This window comes from Equus quagga, unplaced genomic scaffold (assembly GCF_021613505.1).
Source record: "Equus quagga isolate Etosha38 unplaced genomic scaffold, UCLA_HA_Equagga_1.0 73442_RagTag, whole genome shotgun sequence".
Classification (NCBI taxonomy): Eukaryota; Metazoa; Chordata; class Mammalia; order Perissodactyla; family Equidae; genus Equus; species Equus quagga.
Genome location: NW_025802777.1, coordinates 9,348,364 through 9,367,516, shown reverse-complemented (window position 1 = coordinate 9,367,516; position 19,153 = coordinate 9,348,364). Strand labels below are relative to the sequence as shown.

The following is a 19,153-nucleotide window of genomic DNA, read 5'->3' as shown; positions in this document are numbered from 1 at the left end:
TTTTATTCTTTCCTTTTCTCACTTAACAACACATCCTGGAAATCACTCATATCATTCCAAAGAGATCTGTCTGTCTGTCTCTCTCTCTCTTTTTTTTTTACAGTTATATAGTACTCGTTGTGGAAGATATACCATAGTTTGTTCAATTAATCTATGTATGTGCATTCAGTTATTCCCAATATTTTGCAATTACAAATAATGCAGTAGTGAATGAGCTAAAGTGTGTGTGTGTGTGTGTATTTTTTTCTTCCCATTGTTTGAGGTGCATCTTCAGGGTAAATTCCTAGGAGTGGAGTTGCTGCGTCACAGACTCAATGTGCATATAGTTCTGTGGATGTTGCCAGATTCCCTCTGTTTGGAGTTGAAGCACTTTTTCCCACCAACAGTGGATGATATTAATGCATGGTTTATTTGTACAAATCAAAAAACTTACCGTTAATATTCAGCATACCTGTGGCCCCTCTCTTATCTCAACCCTGCTTGCTGCTGTGTACAGATTTTAATATCAGGCTAAACATTGTATTTAAGATCAGTTCATTTTCAAGAGTCATATACAGCAATTGTTTGACTTATGCTTTTCTTAGCATATATATTTTTTATTTTTATTGAGTTTATAATAGTTTACATTGATGAGATTTCAGTCGTACGTTATTTCTTGTCTGTCACCACATAACTGCTCCCCTTTACCCCCTGTGCCTACCCCCAACCCCCCTTCCCCTGGTAACCACTGAACTGTTTTCTTTGTCCGTGTGTTTGTTCATATTCCACATATGAGTGAAATCATCTGGTGTTTGTCTTTCTCAGTCTGGCTTATTTTGCTTAGCATAATTCCCTCCAGGTCCTTTCATGTTAATGCAAATGGGATGCTTTTCTCTTTTTTTATGGCCAAGTAGTATTCCACTGTATGTATATACGGCATCTTTATCCAATCATCAGTTGACGGACACTAGTTAGTCTTTTGGGGGGATTATTAGAAGTGAGTAAACTGGAAAGTGACTATAAGTGGGAGATGGAGTGGATGGCAGAGCTGAAGTCACTTTTTGCAGAGCAGCCTTGAGAAATAGGATGCCAGCTCTGATCCAGTGGATCACGGCAGGGCTGCTGAGCTGTGTGTAACTACTATATTTCCGTAAGGGCTTTGAGGTTTTACTGCTGAGGAGTCCCAACAGCTCTGTTTTGTTGAGAAACAATTTTTAAAGAAAGACCACACAGAATTCCCAAAAAAATATTGGGATTGTGGTGGTGGGGGCTGGAACCTGAGGATTCCATGTTTCCCCCTGTTTCGCATTGAGGCACTTCAGTGCAAAGGTTCTTAGAAACCCTCAGCTCTTCTGATTAAGCCATTACCAGAGAGTCTCTTGTCCCCTAGCCCACTCATTGTCCCACACTGGATATCTCTGTTTCTCACTGAAGCACATGTTTCAGGGGCATTGGGCATGGGGAATAGGGAGTGGGAATCTCTGTGCCTAATTCTTTTTTCAAGTATGCATGTTGATGTCGATCAGTGGAAACTTTATTTTCCCTGAAAACCGTTTACAATAGCTCTATGTCTTTTTAGAAATACTTAGCAAAAGAAGGAGAGTTCACTGTTTCATTTTATTTAACTCAAGGAAAGTTCACCATTTCATTCTACTTAACTTCCCTTATAAAACCTGAAAGATAATGCAAAAATAAAGCAATGAGAGACCAGTCTCAATTATGAATATAGATGCAAAAAATCAAAACAAAATCTTAGCAAATAGAATTCTATAGTAAATGAAAACTGTGACCAACTTGAGTTTATACTGAGAGTGCAAGATTGGTTCAGAATTAAGAAATCTCAACATTATTATATCAACAGATAAATGGAAAAAGAAAACTTGTCAGCCCAGCAGATGCTGATTAGGTATTTGGGAAAAAATATAATAACCAGGGGCTGGCCCAGTGGTGTAGCGGTTAAGTTCACACGCTCTGCTTCAGTGCCCCAGGGTTCACCGGTTCAGATCCCAGGTACAGACATATGCACCGCTTATCAAGCCATGCTGTGGCAGGCATCCCACATATAAAGTAGAGGATGATGGGTGCAGATGTTAGCTCAGGGCTAGTCTTCCTCAGCAAAAGGAGGAGGATTGGCGGCAGATGTTAGCTCAGGGGTAATCTTCCTCAAAAGAAAGAAAAAATATATATAATAATCATTTCTAATAAGTAGAAAAGGGACCTGCTTAAATATATCAAACTACTCTATAAAAATTACTACCAAATATTCTTCTAAACGATGAAACACTACAGCCATTTCATTTAAACTCAAAGCTAAGCAGGGATGCTCACGTGTTCAGTAATGTCTTAGAGGCAATAAGACCAATAAAAAAGAGTGGTATAAATATTGGAAAAGAAAGTTACCTCTTTTTTTTGTTGGTTATGTAATTGTATACTTCCAAACCCAAGAGATTTTAGCTTAAAAAAAGTAAGATTCGTAGAAGTTTGATACGATAGCTGAATACAACATAAATGATTATTAAAAGCAAAATTTTTCTCTGTGTTTGGAATGAACACGTAAATATGAAAATGGGGGAAATGTTCCACTTAAAATAGTGACAAAAATGATAAAATTCCTAAGAATACATTTAATAAGAAAAAGAATTATTTATATGAAGAAAGTGCTATTATCTTATTAAAGGAGATATTAGAACTGAACAAATGGAAAGACATACTGTTTTCTTTGGTGGACAAACTATCAATATGTCAGTTCTCCAAAAATTAATTAATATATGTAGTACAGTTTCAGCTTGGATCCCAATAGGGTTGTTTGCAGAATACATAAATGATTTTAAAGTTCATAGGGAAAAAGAAATGTCCGTGAATAGCCAGACAAAGTTTAAGGAAAAAAAACCCATTCCATGTATCAGAATGTACCATAGAGCCGGTGTGATCAGGCCATTGTCATATCGGCCTGGGAATCAGAATAGAGAATCCAAAAAGAGGTCTTGCATCATGTGAGCATTTAATAAGTAACAAAAGTATTTTTTAGTTCAATGAGAAGAGATGGACTCATTAATAAATATTGCTGGGAAAGCTAGATCTCCATCTGGAAGAAATATCGTTGACCCCTGGGGTAACATACCACACGCACACACACAACTGCAGTTGATTTAAAGATTGAAATGTAATAAAATAATACAATCTTAGAAAATGAAAGACTGAAAAAGTACAAGCTATGTGATAAAAGAAATATTTCATATATAAAAATGTGGAATTTCTACATGGTAAATATAATGGACAGACAGGTAATGAATTTTTAAAAATCAACAATTGACAGATAAACAGTTACTAATATACACTAAACGCTTATAAACTGACAAGAAAAAGACATGCAATCCATCAGATAACTTGGCAAAGGATGTGAATGAGCATTTCATGGTAGTAGGAATCCCAATGACCAGGAGACATATGGGAAGTGATGCTCAAGCTCGTGAGCGTGGGTGCAGTTTAGATTCCACTGGGTGGTTTCCTGAAGCAGGGGCATCACTGACTGCACAAGGACCAGGCTGCTCCTATAGGAGGCAAAAAGGAGGTTTTTGAGCCATGGCGTTCCATTTCCCGCTTTCTGATCTTATTTTCCTAAATGATAGTGTTGACTTTTACAATTTTTATCATTTTTAGAGATTTTTAGTCTTTGTTGTTGTCACACTTGTCATGTGTTTCGTGTTTTCTTTCTTTGAGTTAACTCCAGACGTACAGGATGATTTTCTGTGTAACTTAATTTTCTTTTTTGGACACTATCTGGATGTGGCTCATTTAAGAGATTGTTAGTCTTGGGATTTTAATTGGAGTAGCTGGTCTTCTAAAATTTTTCTTAAGATAGATTTTAAAAATAAATCCTCATGCTTTTTATATCTGGACTAAAAGAAATGAAATCTGAATGAACATTTTTCATGCAGAAGAGGTTAAGTCATGAATACATACAATTTGGGTGTGCATAATATAGTTTCCAGTGGCAATTACAAACTCCTTCCTTTTGCTTACTCTTTTTTGAGAAAATACATAATAGCTCATTGGAAGTTCCACTTGTTTGAGTACCATTTTCAAATAGTAAATACATTTGTAAGCTCATTTAATTGATTTTCACAGCTTTAAAAGTATAGTATCATAGCATAGGATAGCACGTCATGCCTCCATGGTGAGGTTTGTAGAACCCCACAGAGCTGATGCAACCTAATTATCTCTAGAAATAAACTGTTTCTAAATGCTTTTTTAAAACAGCTTATTGTCACATAATTCACATAATAAAATTCACAGTTTTAAAGAATATAATTCATTGGTTTTTAGTCTAGTCACAGGGTTGTGCAACCATCACCACTATCCAGTTTTAGAACATTTTCATCACTCCAAAAAGAAAGCCCGCTTGATGTCCAAAATACAGATCCTGACACTGAGACTGAAAAACTACCTTGTATATCATATAAGTAAAGAATAACACAATAAAAAGTATTTTATGTTTATATAAAATCTTGTCAGTATGTCTAGGTTCCTCCCTATAGCTTGGTAAACAAGTTTTGTTTTGGTTTGCTTTGTTTTGTTCTGTTTTGTTCTTTCCAGGATTAAGGGAGCTGATTATTTTGTTTTTGTGTGTGGGTGGGAGGGGTGGTTTGGGAGAGGTTCCTTTAAGGTCATAGTTGTTCTAAGCCCATGCTGTTGGTTTGCAGGGCGCTAGCTGATATGAATAATGATGGAAGAATGGATCAAGTGGAGTTTTCCATTGCTATGAAACTTATCAAACTGAAGCTACAAGGATATCAACTCCCCTCCGCACTTCCCCCGGTTATGAAGCAGCAACCCGTTGCTATTTCTAGTGCACCAGCATTTGGTAAGTCTGAAAAGGAATTGGTTCCTATATTGCATTGTATATTTTAAAATAAATATTTCGCTTTTTTTTCCCCTCTCAGTTTGTAGCATTGTGAAATTCTAGGAGGTAATTCTGTCTGAAAAATGATGGCCCTATGCGGGAGGATAGTGCTAGAGGAGAAGGAGTCCGTTCACATTCTGCGTAACCAGAGGATGAGAGTAGCTGAAATGAAAGCACAGGTGCAGAGTGTCAGGGAAAAGGAACAGATTGGCAGTCCTCTGCTGCGTCTTTTTTCTTTTCCTTGCTTTTACTGGATTCTTGACCCTTCACATTGTCGCATACTTCCTTTTGGTTTTCTGTTTCCATAACATTTTTGTTTTTTTCTTGTGTATAAACAAGTCCTTGGGATTATGGGTCTAGAAATATATTGTTTAATTCACAGTATTGAGGCACTTGGCCACATTACAATTGGCCACGTTAAATTCATTCTTAGAACAAAATGAAGCAAGAAAAAAAATAAACATTGTTATCTCAATTAAAAACACGATTCTATAAAAAGTTATCTTTTAGCCAGATGTTGTTCTTAAAAATTAAATAGTAAATAGTTGACCAAGATCAGCAACAGTTCTGATTTCTTCTCTGTTCTCACCCTAGACTTTAATTATTTAGCTTGATTTAAAGATTACAGTAATGGGATCCAACATCTGATTCATGGGAAAGTTCTTAGACAGTTTAAACAAAACATGAAAATTGTGGATAGAATTTCTTTCCCTCTCTCAGACCTGATATATCTGATGACAGGTGATAAAGCGAAGTGGATTTGGGAGGGGGCAGTCAGTAGTAATTCGGGTTGTCTCTGATACAATTTATGATACGCTGAGATAAATAAATGCTCTGCTTTTACCTGATAGATTTAAGAACAAGCTATGCATTGCCTTTCTTTGGTGAAGTTTAGCCACAAGACTGGTTTTTATAAGGGGAAAGGTGCAGGTTTAGGGTTAGGCAAGTAGGATAGTGATCCAAGAGAAGGAAAGCTCAAGAGCAAAGGCTGGAAGAGCAGGAGTGAGCAGTGCGGCCCCCGAGTGGCCAGGCCTGTTGGTCTTGTCCGTCGCGTGTTCACGGTTCCTAAGCCCTTAGTTAACCAGCTGATTTAAGTGGAAGTTACTCTGAATCTCTGAAGGTCCTCCTAGCCAACGTTTGGTCAGGACCCATGTGTTAAAACAGCTAAAGGGTGTTTAGTTTTCTTTTGGCCTCCCTTCCGGTGCTGCAAGAGGAAACCTCAGAGTGGAGAAAGGGTCAGATAACCAGAGGCATCCTGTTTCCTCTTTTTCCCTCAAACCTGGGTGTCAGTAATTCTTCCCTCAACATTTAATATGTCTTCTCTCATTCCTTCCTGCCAGAGGAATTTCAGCTCTAGAGATACTGCTGATTTAACTTTCAGAAGGTGGTGGCCTCACTGTGCCGAGGGTTTTACTGTCTCCTAAGTAACCTGACACTGCCACCCAGGGGACCTGGAATTTCGGATCTGACTTCCTGCCAGTCCCTCAGTAGCTCTGCCCCTGGGCTTCTCCACTGCCTTTTCTCCCCTTGTTCTCATCACATCAACATTAAACTATTTTCAAGAGATCAATCACGAGGGAATATCAGAACGTAAGAAAAGTTCAAGTACACGATCCTCATCCACTTTGTCCGAGTTACTCAGAGATCTGGCCTCTGATAGTATTTCTAGTTCCACCTCTCAGCTCAACCCGGGCTAATGTTTTTCTTACACTTCTTCTGGCTACTGAGAACAAAATAATTGATTACTATTATCATTATTTCCTAATGAATAGTAAAAATTATCTGACCAGGCATTTCCTAGCCCTTAGAGAGTGTGCCTTCACATAAAGTATTTTATTTGCTCACAACAATAACCCTAAAAGTATGCAGAAATTACTAGCCTTTTTTTTTTTTTTGAGGAAGATTAGCCGTGAGCTAACATCTGCTGCCAATCCTCCTCTTTTTGCTGAAGAAGACTGGCCCTGAGCTAACATCCGTGCCCATCTTCCTCTACTTTATATGTGGGACACCTGCCACAGCATGGCTTGCCAAGCAGTGCCATGTCCACACCCAGGATCCGAACCAGGCGAACCCCAGGCCGCCGAGAAGGGAAACGTGCAAACTTAACCGCTGACCCACCGGGCCGGCCCCCCTAGCCTTGTTATTTAAATGAGAGAACCAAGATTCTAAGAAGTTGAATAACTTGCCTAAGACCAGATTTCACAAAAGGGAGGTAGAGCGTGTCCAAGCACGGTTTTTCTAAAGGCTCTTGGTTTCCATGTTATCTTCTCTCTCGCCACCTTCTTTATCACCAAACCTTCTGGGTGACTGGGGCGTCACTTTTCCAGGGTTATTGTCTGCATATGTTAATGCAGATGTTAACACTGTGGAATTAAGGGCAGCAGAGGGTTGAGCAGTAATTTTGTTCAGCTCCCCAGTGTTAAGAAGTGGAAAATGGGTGCAGTGATGTTGTGACTTGCCTAAGGGTACCAGCTGCATTCCAGGAAATTCTGTAAGTATGCCTGTACGTTCTTCTTTCCACGGCATAATTCGTTTTTTACTCTGGACCCAACTATTTCAGGGGGAGTTTATTTTTCTTTTGTTTGATTTTTTTTTTTTTTTTTTTGGCCAGAATCTGTGGTTTTATGAGATTAAACCAATATTTTTAAGCCCCTATTGTGTGTCCTAGTTACTGGGAGCCTGGTGCTGAGCAAGACTTCATGGCTCCTGCTGTTATGGAGCTTCTTGTCAAGTGGGGGAAGCAAGCAAATAGATAAAAAATTCTGTAAAACAGGGTAACACGATAGAGAGTGACCCATGGGGCAGGGTGGTCAGAAAGAATTTTCTGAGGAGCTGACTTAGAGATGAGAGCCATGTGAAGACCTACGAGAGAAGCCTTCCAGGCAAAAGGAACAGCAATTGCAAAAGTCCTAAGGCAAAAATGAGCTTGGTGTGTGTGAGGAACAAAAACGAGAGCATTGTGGTTGAAATACTGATAAGTCAGAAGATCAGGGAGGTAAGACACAAGCCAGAGGGGTTAGGGCTTGATAAAACCCACTAAGGAATTAGAATGTCTTTTTCTAAGTGCAGCTGAAGCCTATGGAGAACTTTTAAGCAGAGGAGTGACATGGTTGATGGACACTTAGAAAAAGTAATCTGTGTTATGTGGGTTTCAGGGGCACAGCAGTAGAACAGAGGGAACTCAGAGATGATGGTGATTTAGATCCCGGAGGTGATAATCAATGTGGAAGATAGGGTAGAATTCGATTAGTTATAGCGTGTAATTTGGAGGAGAAGTAAATCAGATTTTGACCGTGTTAGGCTTGAGGGTCAAGTAGCTTTCCAAGTTGGGGTGTTCAGGAGGCAGAAAAGTCCATCCATGTGTCTGCAGCTCAGAGGGCCCATCAGCTCTGGGAGAGTTTGAGTGTGGATGGCAGTGAAAGCCTGGGGACTGGGTAAGATATCTTAGAGAGAAAGTTGTGAAAGGATTTCAGTCTTAAATGGAACTGGAGGATGTAAAATGGAGACACTCGCACATCACATGTGTCCTCAGCAAAACAAAACTTAAGGACTGAGACTGATTTTCTGTAAATGCCTGAAAACCGAAACATCCCTCAGCCAATGAACGTCCGCCAGAAACCTCTCCCCATCCTCAAGCCAATGAACTTGCTGCATGGACTCTAACTGAATTCCTCTCTCCTTGCCCGTAAACACAACCCACCTCAAAGCCTCAACGGGCTCGCCTGTTGCTTGCACAGTTTGTGGGTCCCAAATTGCGGTTCCTCTGCTGTTCCCTAAAAAACTCCTTTTCTGGTAATTTGAGCTTGCCTCAATTTTCTTCTTTGTTTAGGTTGACAAAATGTAGCTAGGGTAGGCAGAAGACCTATAGGACCAAGCCTTGGCAGTCTGTGACATTTAAAGGGGTATAAAAGGGAAGAAGCCAGGAAACAGTGAAGAGCGGGGAGGTTGGTGTCCTACTAGCCGAGAAAAGTGTTTCAAGAAGGAAGGCGTGCTCCATTCTTTGAGTTGCTTCTGAGAGACTGAGTAAGAAAAGGACAGAAAAGTGACTGGATTTGACAAGATGAGTCTGTGCATGGTCTTGACGTGCAGTTTCATTGGACTGGGAGAGACCAAAGCCTGATTGGAGGCTGGGAAAAGGAGAAAGTTTAACTTACAGGGGAGATAGCTAGAGGAGCATGTGAGCCGAATGATGGTGTGTTTAAGATGGGAAGTGCTCGCACATTTTTAGAGTAGAGAGGGAAAGTTCAGTGGTTGAGGAGAGTTGGGAAAATTTCAAGAATTAAGACTCAGCATAGTCGAGAGGGATGGCATCCAAAACAACCTCTGTTAGATGTATTTATTTAGAAATATTCAGAAATACTCATCCATTCAGAAAAGGTAGTCACTTGGTAAAAAGATGATAGTCTTCGCAGTGGCTCTATAAAAGCTGAGTAGGTCACTTAAAATGGAAACATTGTGATGTTAGAGAATACTCACAATGATTGTGCCCGGGATAAGACCTGAAGGATCTGGAGCAGTCTAGTCCCTAGGAACTCTCAAAACTAATCCAACAAGCCTTCCTTCTGGGGCAGGACTCCACACCGAGGAGAAATGACTGGGCGTGGAATCAAAATTGAACAGGGCAGTGACACGGAGACAAAAGAAGGAGAAGGTCAAGACCAAAGTGGGGACGGAGAGCGGAGACGAGATCCCAGGAAGCAAGGCTCACATAAAAATGAGCAACAGGCAGTTTCAAGCAAGGGCGAATCCCACACAGTTATTATTAGAAAAGAGAGAATGAAGAGCTGAATTAACAGCCCCGTGGACAATGACAGCACTCCAGGAACCTACTGTTTCAAAGCAAGCAAAAAGATACTAAGAAAATGATACAAGTCATGAAAGACCTACAGAAATCAGTTTTCAAACCTCAGAAATAAGGTGACAGAAGTCAGGAAAGAATAAGAAATAAAAGAAAAAGTCATTTCAGAGGAATGAAGACTAAACTAGAAGCCACATAAGAGATACTGTCTGCACAGAAATATAAAGTAAAAGAGGAAGATTTCAGAAATTAAAAGGAAATGAAGAAGGAGAGGAAAAGGATTTGAGAAAAAGTGATACACGTTGAAGGTGAAGAAAATTACGTCTCTGATTAGTTGGAGCGCAGGAGCTTCTGCTCCTGTGGAGTTGGAGTGTGCCACACTCCCAGCCGAGGGCTGTGTTCACCAGCCTGGAAGCTCTCCAGACCCCATAGGGTAGGAGTTCTTATGGAGGTTCCATTACGTAGGCATGATTGATTGAAGCATTGGCCATTGGTGATTAGCTCAGTCTCCAGCCCCTCTACCCTCCCCTGAGGTTGGTGTGGAGGGGGTGGGGCTGAAAGTTCCAACCCTCTAATCATGCCTTGGTTTTTCCTGTGACCACCTTCCATCCTTCGGCTATCTAGGGAGCCCCCCAGCCACCAGTCACCTCATTAGTGTACAAAAGACACTCTTTTACACCCCAGAGATTCCAAGGGTCTTGGGAGCTCTTATGCTGGGAACCAGGGACCAAGACCAAATATTATTAAAATATGTTACTATCACTCAGGAAATCAGAAGGGTTTTAGGAGCTCTGTGCCACGAACCAGAACGAGGACCAGATGTCACATTGTGATATATTGTGATAATTATTGTGGTATGTCGTGATTATTGTGATATTATGTGTCACAATAGCACAAGTTGCGTTAGGGAAACAAAGAAGAAAGGAAACGTTTCTTTTAGTTCTATTATTTTTCATTTATTGGTTAGAGTATTTCTATAGAGAAACTTCCCCATCAAATCTTTGGTTACTCTGAGGTTCAGGATGTAAAGGAAAGGCAAGATAAATATTTGATTTATTTTCTCCCTTTATTTACTATTTTCAAAAGAGTGAATCGATTACCTCTCATGACCAATTCGAATGTTTTTCGTTGATTTGTTTTTACATGTCATTATGAATTTGTGAATTTAATTCTCTTTGGAGGCTTTCAGTCCATTGCACTTATTCTTCTTATTGATCCTCGCCTTTGGCCACTAGATCCCTCTTCACAGTGGGTCTGGAGCCCTTCTGATGTGATCCTTGACGTAATTTTTGGTGCTCTTCAAAATGATTAATCTGAATTCGTATTTTAAATGGAAATATATTACAAGTGGAATGTGTTTTTCTTGAAGCAATCCTGGATTAATTATCATTGAATGTTGAAATGTGGTCCAGAGTGAATTTTGTTGGATTTTTTCCTTCTTAGGTATAGGAGGTATCGCCAGCGTGCCACCACTTACAGCTGTTGCTCCAGTGCCAATGGGATCCATTCCGGTTGTGGGAATGTCTCCGTCCCTCGTGTCTTCTGTTCCTACAGCAGCAGTGCCTCCCCTGGGATCCATTCCGGTTGTGGGAATGTCTCCGTCCCTCGTGTCTTCTGTTCCTACAGCAGCAGTGCCTCCCCTGGCCAACGGGGCGCCCCCTGTTATACAACCTCTGCCTGCATTCGCTCATCCTGGTATGTGATCTGCCGAAACCACAGGCCGAATTCTCACCACTTGTGTTTTACTCCTCATTCTTATTAAATCTTCACCTCCTGATTATATTTCAATGGTATATTATTTCAGAGGAAAACATCTTCATTTTTTCCCTTTAATTTCTCGCTTTTTTTCAGCACATTAAATGGGATGGGCTAGGCTAGAGAGAGAGAAAGGGGAATGGAATTAAGGAGCTCTGGGTGCCGCTGTGGACAAAGGTGAACTCAGCGACTAAGACTGAGAGCATAGTTTTCCTTTCAAGGGCTTGACAAGAGCAACTGCAGTTTGAACATGTATTTCCAGGTATCAGTTACTGCTTTTCTTCAGCTGCTGTGAATTGCTAATAAACAAGCCAGTCCCTTCGGAGTAGAATAATGTAGGAGAAAAAAAGAACATTGCATTTTTTTTTTTTTTTGAGGAGGTGGAGTGAATCAGACAAGGAGGAAGGAAGTCTATTAAATGATTGAATATATTAAGCTTGTAGTATTACGTGCTTGCTTAATTGAATGAAAGGATTAAAAAGTTCCTGGTTTCATTAATCTCCTTTTGAGACTTTATTCCAAGTCTTTTTCCCTTTAGTTAAAAGAAAACATAAACTGTAGCTAAAGATAGGCTTAGTCTAACAAATCTTACTGAATTCTTATCAATATGGAAAGCGTTTTTTAAAAAGGTGCTTTGGATCTGCCTGAGTGAACTCAGCAGTGATGACAGCGTGGGTCTTAGTGTTGTATCTCAATCATCATTTCTGTGCCCATTCCCCTGGATTTATTATATCTGTCAGGATGTGTCTGTAAGTTATGGCCAGAGAATCTAAATGTACCTCTTTCTTTAAAGGTTTTCTTGTCACGTGTAGTTCATCTTTCACGTGTGACTGTGACTGCAGATGTGGTGGCCGCCGAGAAAGTGCTTGCAGTTGTTTTTCCAGGAGTGTTGGTGAATCCACACACTCGGCCTTGTTTGTCTTTGCGGCCAACGGCAAATGTTGCAAGACGGGAGGCAGGGATGAGGGGAGTGTGGCTAAGGCTCAGAGTTTTTCCATTGACACACGGCTAACCAGCCTCAGTGAGAATCAGACACAGAAGCTGACCCTCCCTAGTGTCACATGTTATCTGGCCAAGACTGCAAGTCTGTGACTCCCTGGCTCCTGCATCTGGGACTAATACTTCAGCTCCTTCAGTGCAGTTCAGAGTATGCCATCTATATATTTCAGCTGTTACTTCTTTAACTGTTGGAACAGATCCTTTAAAATGTGACACCAAATGTTTAATGAAGAGTAAAATTTTATGGATGTAAACATTATTGCCTAGTAAGGTAATTTTCAGTAGGAACAAGTAAATCTAGGAATGTTTTTGGTGAGAGGGCAGGAAGCAAGGAGGGAATAATGCATTCTGAGTCCAGGAGGGTAAGAAGGGAGCAATAATTTCTGCCTCTGATTTGATGGCTATGCATTTTAATTTTTGTAAATAGGGAAAAGCTTCTTATCTTTGTAGAATTAAAATTATTCAACACTTATTTATTTTTACAGCAGCCACATTGCCAAAGAGTTCTTCCTTTAGTAGATCTGGTCCAGGGTCCCAATTAAACACTAAGTTACAGAAGGCGCAATCATTTGACGTGGCTAGGTAAGTTTGCTTGTTTTTAAATGGGCAGTTTGGGTAAAGCCATTATCTGATTAACTCATAAATTTGAAAATGAATTAGCCATGTTCTGTATTTATTGTCTTTTATTTTGTAGAATGCCCATAATTTTCTTAATTCTGTATAATATTACTAAGTTTTACCATTTTTTGTTGGAGAGATGACAGAATGAAGATATGACATTCCCTTTAAAGGCTTTGCATGTTGGTTTTTTAAGAGTATAATAAATAGGTAGTAGTAAATGTTTAAAACTAATAAAATAGAACTCTAGGTATGAAGGAAAAAAGCAAATTAACTATTTTGTGTTAATCATTTGAAAGTTTATTGGGGCCAGCCTTGTGTCCTGGTTGTTAAGTTTGGCGCATTCTGCTTCAGTGGCCTGGGTTTGCAGGTTTAGATGCCAGGTGCAGTCCTACACCAATCGTCAGCCACTCTGTGGTGGCAACCTGCATATGAAAAATAGAGGAAGGTTGGCACAGATGTTAGCTCAGGACTCATCTTCCTCAGCCAAAAAAAAGAAAAAGTTTATATATAAACTTTTTAAATATGAAAATTAGAGCCATAATTGGCCTTATTTTAAATTCTGTCTCAAATAATCTTAGGGAGTCTGTGTGGATTATTAGTAAACATTATTTAAGATCAATTTTTAGGGGCTGGCCCAGTAGCACAGCAGTTAAGTGGGCACATTCTGCTTCGGTGGCCTGGGGTTCGCTGGTTCAGATCCCAGGTGTGGACATGGCACCACTTGGCACACCATGCTATGGTAGGCATCTCACATATAAAGTAGAGGAAGATGGGCACGGATGTTAGCTCAGGGCCAGTCTTCCTCAGTGAAATGAGGAGGATTGGCAGCAGTTAGCTCAGGGCTAATCTTCCTCAACAAAAAAAAAAAGATCAACTTTTATGAAATGAGTTATTCAGATTAGTGGACAGTTGTTACTAATCAAATATGTGGCTCAATTTTGGCAAAGCTTACATGACCTTATTGCTTATATTTTGGCCAATATTGGTTTCATGTTATCTTTCATATATATTTATTTTTACCCTCTTTGTTTCCCTTGCATTCTGCTACACTAAGATTAAAAATTAAGTCTCTTGCAAGCCATCTCAAAACTTTTAGAATGAGAAGGGGGTGTAAATAGAGACAATTCCATCTTTTCTTGTTTCAGTCCTCATTAGAAATCTTTCCTAAGTGAATCAAGTTGTTTTTCCACTTTAAAGAGAAGAAAAACATGTTTAATATAATTCAGAAATTCATCTTTTAAAAAACGATTTAAAGAGAATCCGTCAACTGAAAAGCACTGTACCATGTGCCCTGTGCACGTTAGCTCCTTGAGAGCTCACCTTCTTCCCCATAAGATGACTGTAGTATTTTCTCTATGGTGTAGATGAGGAAGAAGCTCAGAGACGTTAAGTGACTTGCACAAGATAACGTAACTCTTAAGCGATAGAGCTAAGAGTTGAACTGAGTTCTTTCTGATTTTAAGGCATGAGTTCTTGCCCATGGAAGTTTGCTCTAAAAACTTCAGTGAATTGTGGTACACAGGTGTTTGTGTTCCACGTAATTCAGCCTTTCTTCCTAAGATGCGGGAACATTTATTGAGCATCTGCTTTGCCAAATACCTCATTAATCTCCTTCAACCCCACAACCCCTGTGCAGTAGTTATTGTCTGAGAGTCGTGCTGTGCAGCTCAGCAAACGGTAGCAGAGCTGAGAGTTAAACTCAGATCAGCTAACACTAAATTCCCTGTTTTTCACGTGTTCTCCTGTACCATGCTGAAGTTTTCAGTCTCCTCGGGCTCCCCACAAGGGTTTCTGAAATCCGTCTTAAAATTGATTTGTGCCATTAGAACGAATAAACAATCAGTATTAGCAAACATTAATGCTATTAAAACAACTTTTTTTTTGGTAGTCATGTTTTCAATAGTCGAAATTTCTAGCAAGTTTTGGTAATGTCACATCTAACTTTTTGGTTTCCTATTAATGAGTTTTGAGTCTATTTAAATTCTCAGGAACTTGGCAGAAAACTATGACTTGATAAGTCTAATCTGGGACACCTTCTGTGTGTAACACCCTGCATTCCTGGGGTGCAGGAGAAAGATAATTAGCTTCTTAACAAATAGGCCAGAGTTGGAATCAGCAAAAAGTTAGTTTAAAATGAGAGGGTTGTTGCAGAAGTACTCACAGCAGAATAGATCTTGGTAAGTGTTTTTTATTAAGAAATTTATAAAAATTGAAAAGGTGAGTTTATATAGGTACTTGTCAAGTGTTTGGGAGCCACTTCTATGCTTTAAGAAGTGCATATAGTAAGTATAAGTGCATAGATAATATACATAAATAAGGATGAATAGGTTTAATTTATGATTAAAATTTTGCTTTTACATGTGAGAAATGGATATTTTTGTTGAAATGAAAGGAAATTGCAAATGGGGCATTGGTTGTAATCTTTCCTGGAAGTGGGATGCCATGTTTACAGTCAGCTCAGCCACTGTGTTTAAATTGCCTGATTTAGACATCTGGCTCTTAACAAGCCTTGGGTACCAATGTGCTACCCGGGTGGGAACCACTCTGAGGAACTCCTCACTGCGGAGGTCTAGACCCAAGCTGACTGCTGGCAGGGGTTCCTCGGGTCTGCGTTGCTGAACATTTGCAAGGAAAGGTGGGGTCTGGATGGCAGTCCAGAAAGCAGAGCTCCGTCACTGCTCCGCTGACTTGCCAAGCCCCTGGAAGTGCTCTCTTGTCTCTGGGAAGCTCTCCATTTGTGGGAATTTGAACTTCCCAGAATGAAACAATTTCCCTTCATTAAGAAATACATCCTGTATTTTGTTGTGTAGTAAGTTAGGCAATTATTTGTTTGCTGTCAGCATTACTTTTTAAACCAAAAGATAACTGTTCTGGAAGTTTAGAAAAGCCTGGACGTTATTGTATCACGCCACTTCCAAGGAGATTGTCCATACTTTTATAGAAACTTTAAATTATTAAATTATATGTATAACTTGAAGCAGCCACTTGGTCTGTTAAGTTTACCCTTGATTTGGAAAAATAATGAGCTTATATGTTTTGAGAGAAATGTTTATAACCTTAAAAAATGAAAATACTCATTACAGAAAATTCAGAAATAGTGATTATAAAGCGAATAAGATGTTAAAGCTAATTTTCTAGAGGAGTTCTTAGTTTACTGTTTTTAAAGAACTTAGGCTGTTTCTTACTGTTAGTCATTTTTTTCCTGTCCTCCCTCTTGTCCCGTCCAGTGTCCCTCCAGTGGCGGAATGGGCTGTTCCTCAGTCATCCAGACTGAAATACAGACAATTGTTCAACAGTCATGACAAAACTATGAGTGGACATCTAACAGGTACTTGCAAATAAGAATTAATTTAGTGAAGTATCTTTGTTCTGAATGCAAATTGTTTATAGATGTTGAGCCAATGATATTTTGCAAATGTCTTTCTCTATTTTTTTTCTAAACAGTGTTTTCATTGTCCCTCTCATCTTGAGTTCTCATCTACTGATAATGTCACAGTTAGTTTATTCTCCAGTGCCACAGGCTCCTGCCACTTTGCTTCTTGGTAAACGGAACGTAGACCAAAGATCCTCCTGCACACGGAATGCCACTAGTATGCAAATCAAAGCACTAGCAAAGAAGTGCTGCTGTGAACAAAATCTGGTTCAAGTTCTGAAGTCCAGCTTTGTAGGTGAACTTGAAACTGCCTGCTCGCAGAGTCAGTGTTTAAAGCAGTGTGCGGGATGAAAGGGGACTGGTCGGGGAGTTTGAAACCTGGCTCTGTCATTGACTAGTGGAGGTCCCTTTACCAATACTGATCTTATTTCTTCATGTATAAAAGGCCAGAGTTAAATTATGTGATGTCAATGGATTACAAAAAAAGATTCTATAGTCTGTGTTAGAAGAGTACAAAGGATTTTCGGATACTGTTCAGAAACCTTTCTAATGAGGGGTTAAACACTTAAAATTGATTAGAGAGTCATAAAGAAAAGCATAGTTTTGATAAAGGAAAATAGAGACCTCTGATGAACATTATGTGTAAAAGGGAAAAATGTAAGTGCCCTTTAACAAATAGGAAAGGAAGGGAGAATGGGTTAGTTTTCCTGAGGTGGAAAAGCACTGATATATAACACAAAACACTTTTAATTTCTGATTCTTACTATCTTATCTGCTTCTTACCATCACTTACAATTGCAGTTTTTACTTCCAAAAGAAAAATTCATCCTTGTTTTAAAAAGTCAGGATTGGGTGAGACTTTGAAGGGTTCTGGTCTAGTCTTGAACCGTGTCCCCATAAGGGATCTCAGCAGTCATCTCAAATAAGCATGTATTTGTATCTGAATGGGGGAATTTCAAGTAGACGCAGATTCTCTGTATGCCAGCTCACTCTGCTGAAGCAGTAGCTGTCATTTTTATACAGGGAACGAAACACCAGTCCCGCTTACATGGGCACTGAAGGAATATTCAGTATATAGTTTTGAGTACAGCCATGCACTCCGTAATGACAGTTCAGTCACCGATGGACAGCACAAACAACAGTGGTCTCATAGCTTAGTACCGTGCAGCCTAGGTGTGCAGTGGGCTAGCCCATCTGGGTTTGTGTAAGTGCACTCTATGATGTTCGCACAAGGACGAAATCGCCTGCTGGCCAATTTCTCAGATTGTATCTGCTTCGTTAAGCAACGCGTGACTGTCCTGTGTAACACAGTTTGACACCAGTACTCCATACAGACCCAGGACCACAGTGTCGGTGAATCTGAAAACATTTCTTCAAAGCATTGTTGGTGTTTCTGTGCGTTAATTAAAATAGTCCAACTACAGTATCTGCATCTCAAAGATAATGAACCAGGCACTGGAATATTTAGAACTTTTAATATCTGATACAGAAAGTAAAGCTTGAGATATGCTGGAAAGAGCAGAATTTGCTAAGGTTTATTGGTATACTTACTACTGTTTTGTCCGGGCAAGAATTTAAGGTGGGAATTTTATTTTCAAACCAGATCTTTGTATAGTCAATGTTAAATAGAGTGATTTCTTACAGTAAATTTAAAAATAGGAATAAATAAAAGAAATTTAGTTTGCTTCCTCTTTTTGAGGAATCAATATAGGGTATATTTTAGGCCAAATAAGACTGTTGATGGAAGCAGAGCAGTTGTGTTGCGATGGGTGAAATAAAAAGATCATTGTCATGATCACAACCATGAAAATAATTGTATGAATCCTGGGCCCCCAAAGCAGTTACTCACTCAGGTTAAGGATAAGAGGAATATCAAGAAAACTGAGAAAAGTCCCAGAATATAAAGAGGCCCGAGTGAAATATATAATTTAATATTCTTAATTTCTTGTTTTTCTTCCTTCATGGTTTTGTTTTTTTGTGGCTTCTTGTTTTAAAGGAATTAAAAAGCATCATAAAAACTTGCATATAATTACAATTTCTTAATCTAGTGCAATAGCTCTCAGCCTTGGAGTTGTGCCATCCTAGTGCTATGAATACCAGTTAAAGTATAGGAGTTGTGGAAAATTTGTGTTTTAATATCGATTAGAGGAGAATCTAGGTTATCCTTACGCGTGTGTTTTGGAGTAGGGTGGAATCATAGTGCTCCGAGAGCTGCGTGTAAACTGCAGCCTCACTGGTCTGTGCTGTAGCCTGTGGCAAATCCCCAGTGTTAATAATGCGCTGTTGGTGTTAGAGGGATGCCTGAGTACCATTGTGTTTTACTTTCACATACTTCTTTTGGATGCCATCTAATTCTGGCTACATCTGTAAGAGTATGTTGTGGGCATAAGAATGCCATTGATTGGCCCCAAAGCAGAAGATAGTGAGAACTTCTGAGCTTGTGATATGAGCTAATCACTGTGGGAGGGAAAGCTGGTCTAGCAGCAGCACAGCTTACCCCCCATTGATTACCTGGGTTGATTTAGCTGATGCAGTTGGTTATGTGGGCATCCCCTTGTTCATTCGCAACTTGATGAGTATCCTATTGGGTGGTCTTAAAAGAGACAGTCTGATAAATTAAGAGGGCCTGTTCTTTAATCAAGGCTGTATAAGTAGCTCTAGAATTCTGATAATCCTAGTAGTGCTAGCTCTCTTCTCAAAGAGATATTTTATTATCTTCTTGCAT

At 39.5% G+C, this 19,153-nt stretch overlaps 1 protein-coding gene across 1 annotated transcript in view; it reads left to right on the top strand.

Moving 5' to 3' along the window:
* Window positions 1-19,153, top strand: part of LOC124234256 (intersectin-1) — a 204,100-nt gene that overhangs the window by 66,998 nt on the left and 117,949 nt on the right. Inside the window, exons 5-8 of the mRNA XM_046651506.1 lie at window positions 4,683-4,843; window positions 11,124-11,375; window positions 12,920-13,016; window positions 16,283-16,383. Coding sequence (XP_046507462.1) covers window positions 4,683-4,843; window positions 11,124-11,375; window positions 12,920-13,016; window positions 16,283-16,383 — 611 coding nt within the window. The remainder of the gene's footprint in view (window positions 1-4,682; window positions 4,844-11,123; window positions 11,376-12,919; window positions 13,017-16,282; window positions 16,384-19,153) is intronic.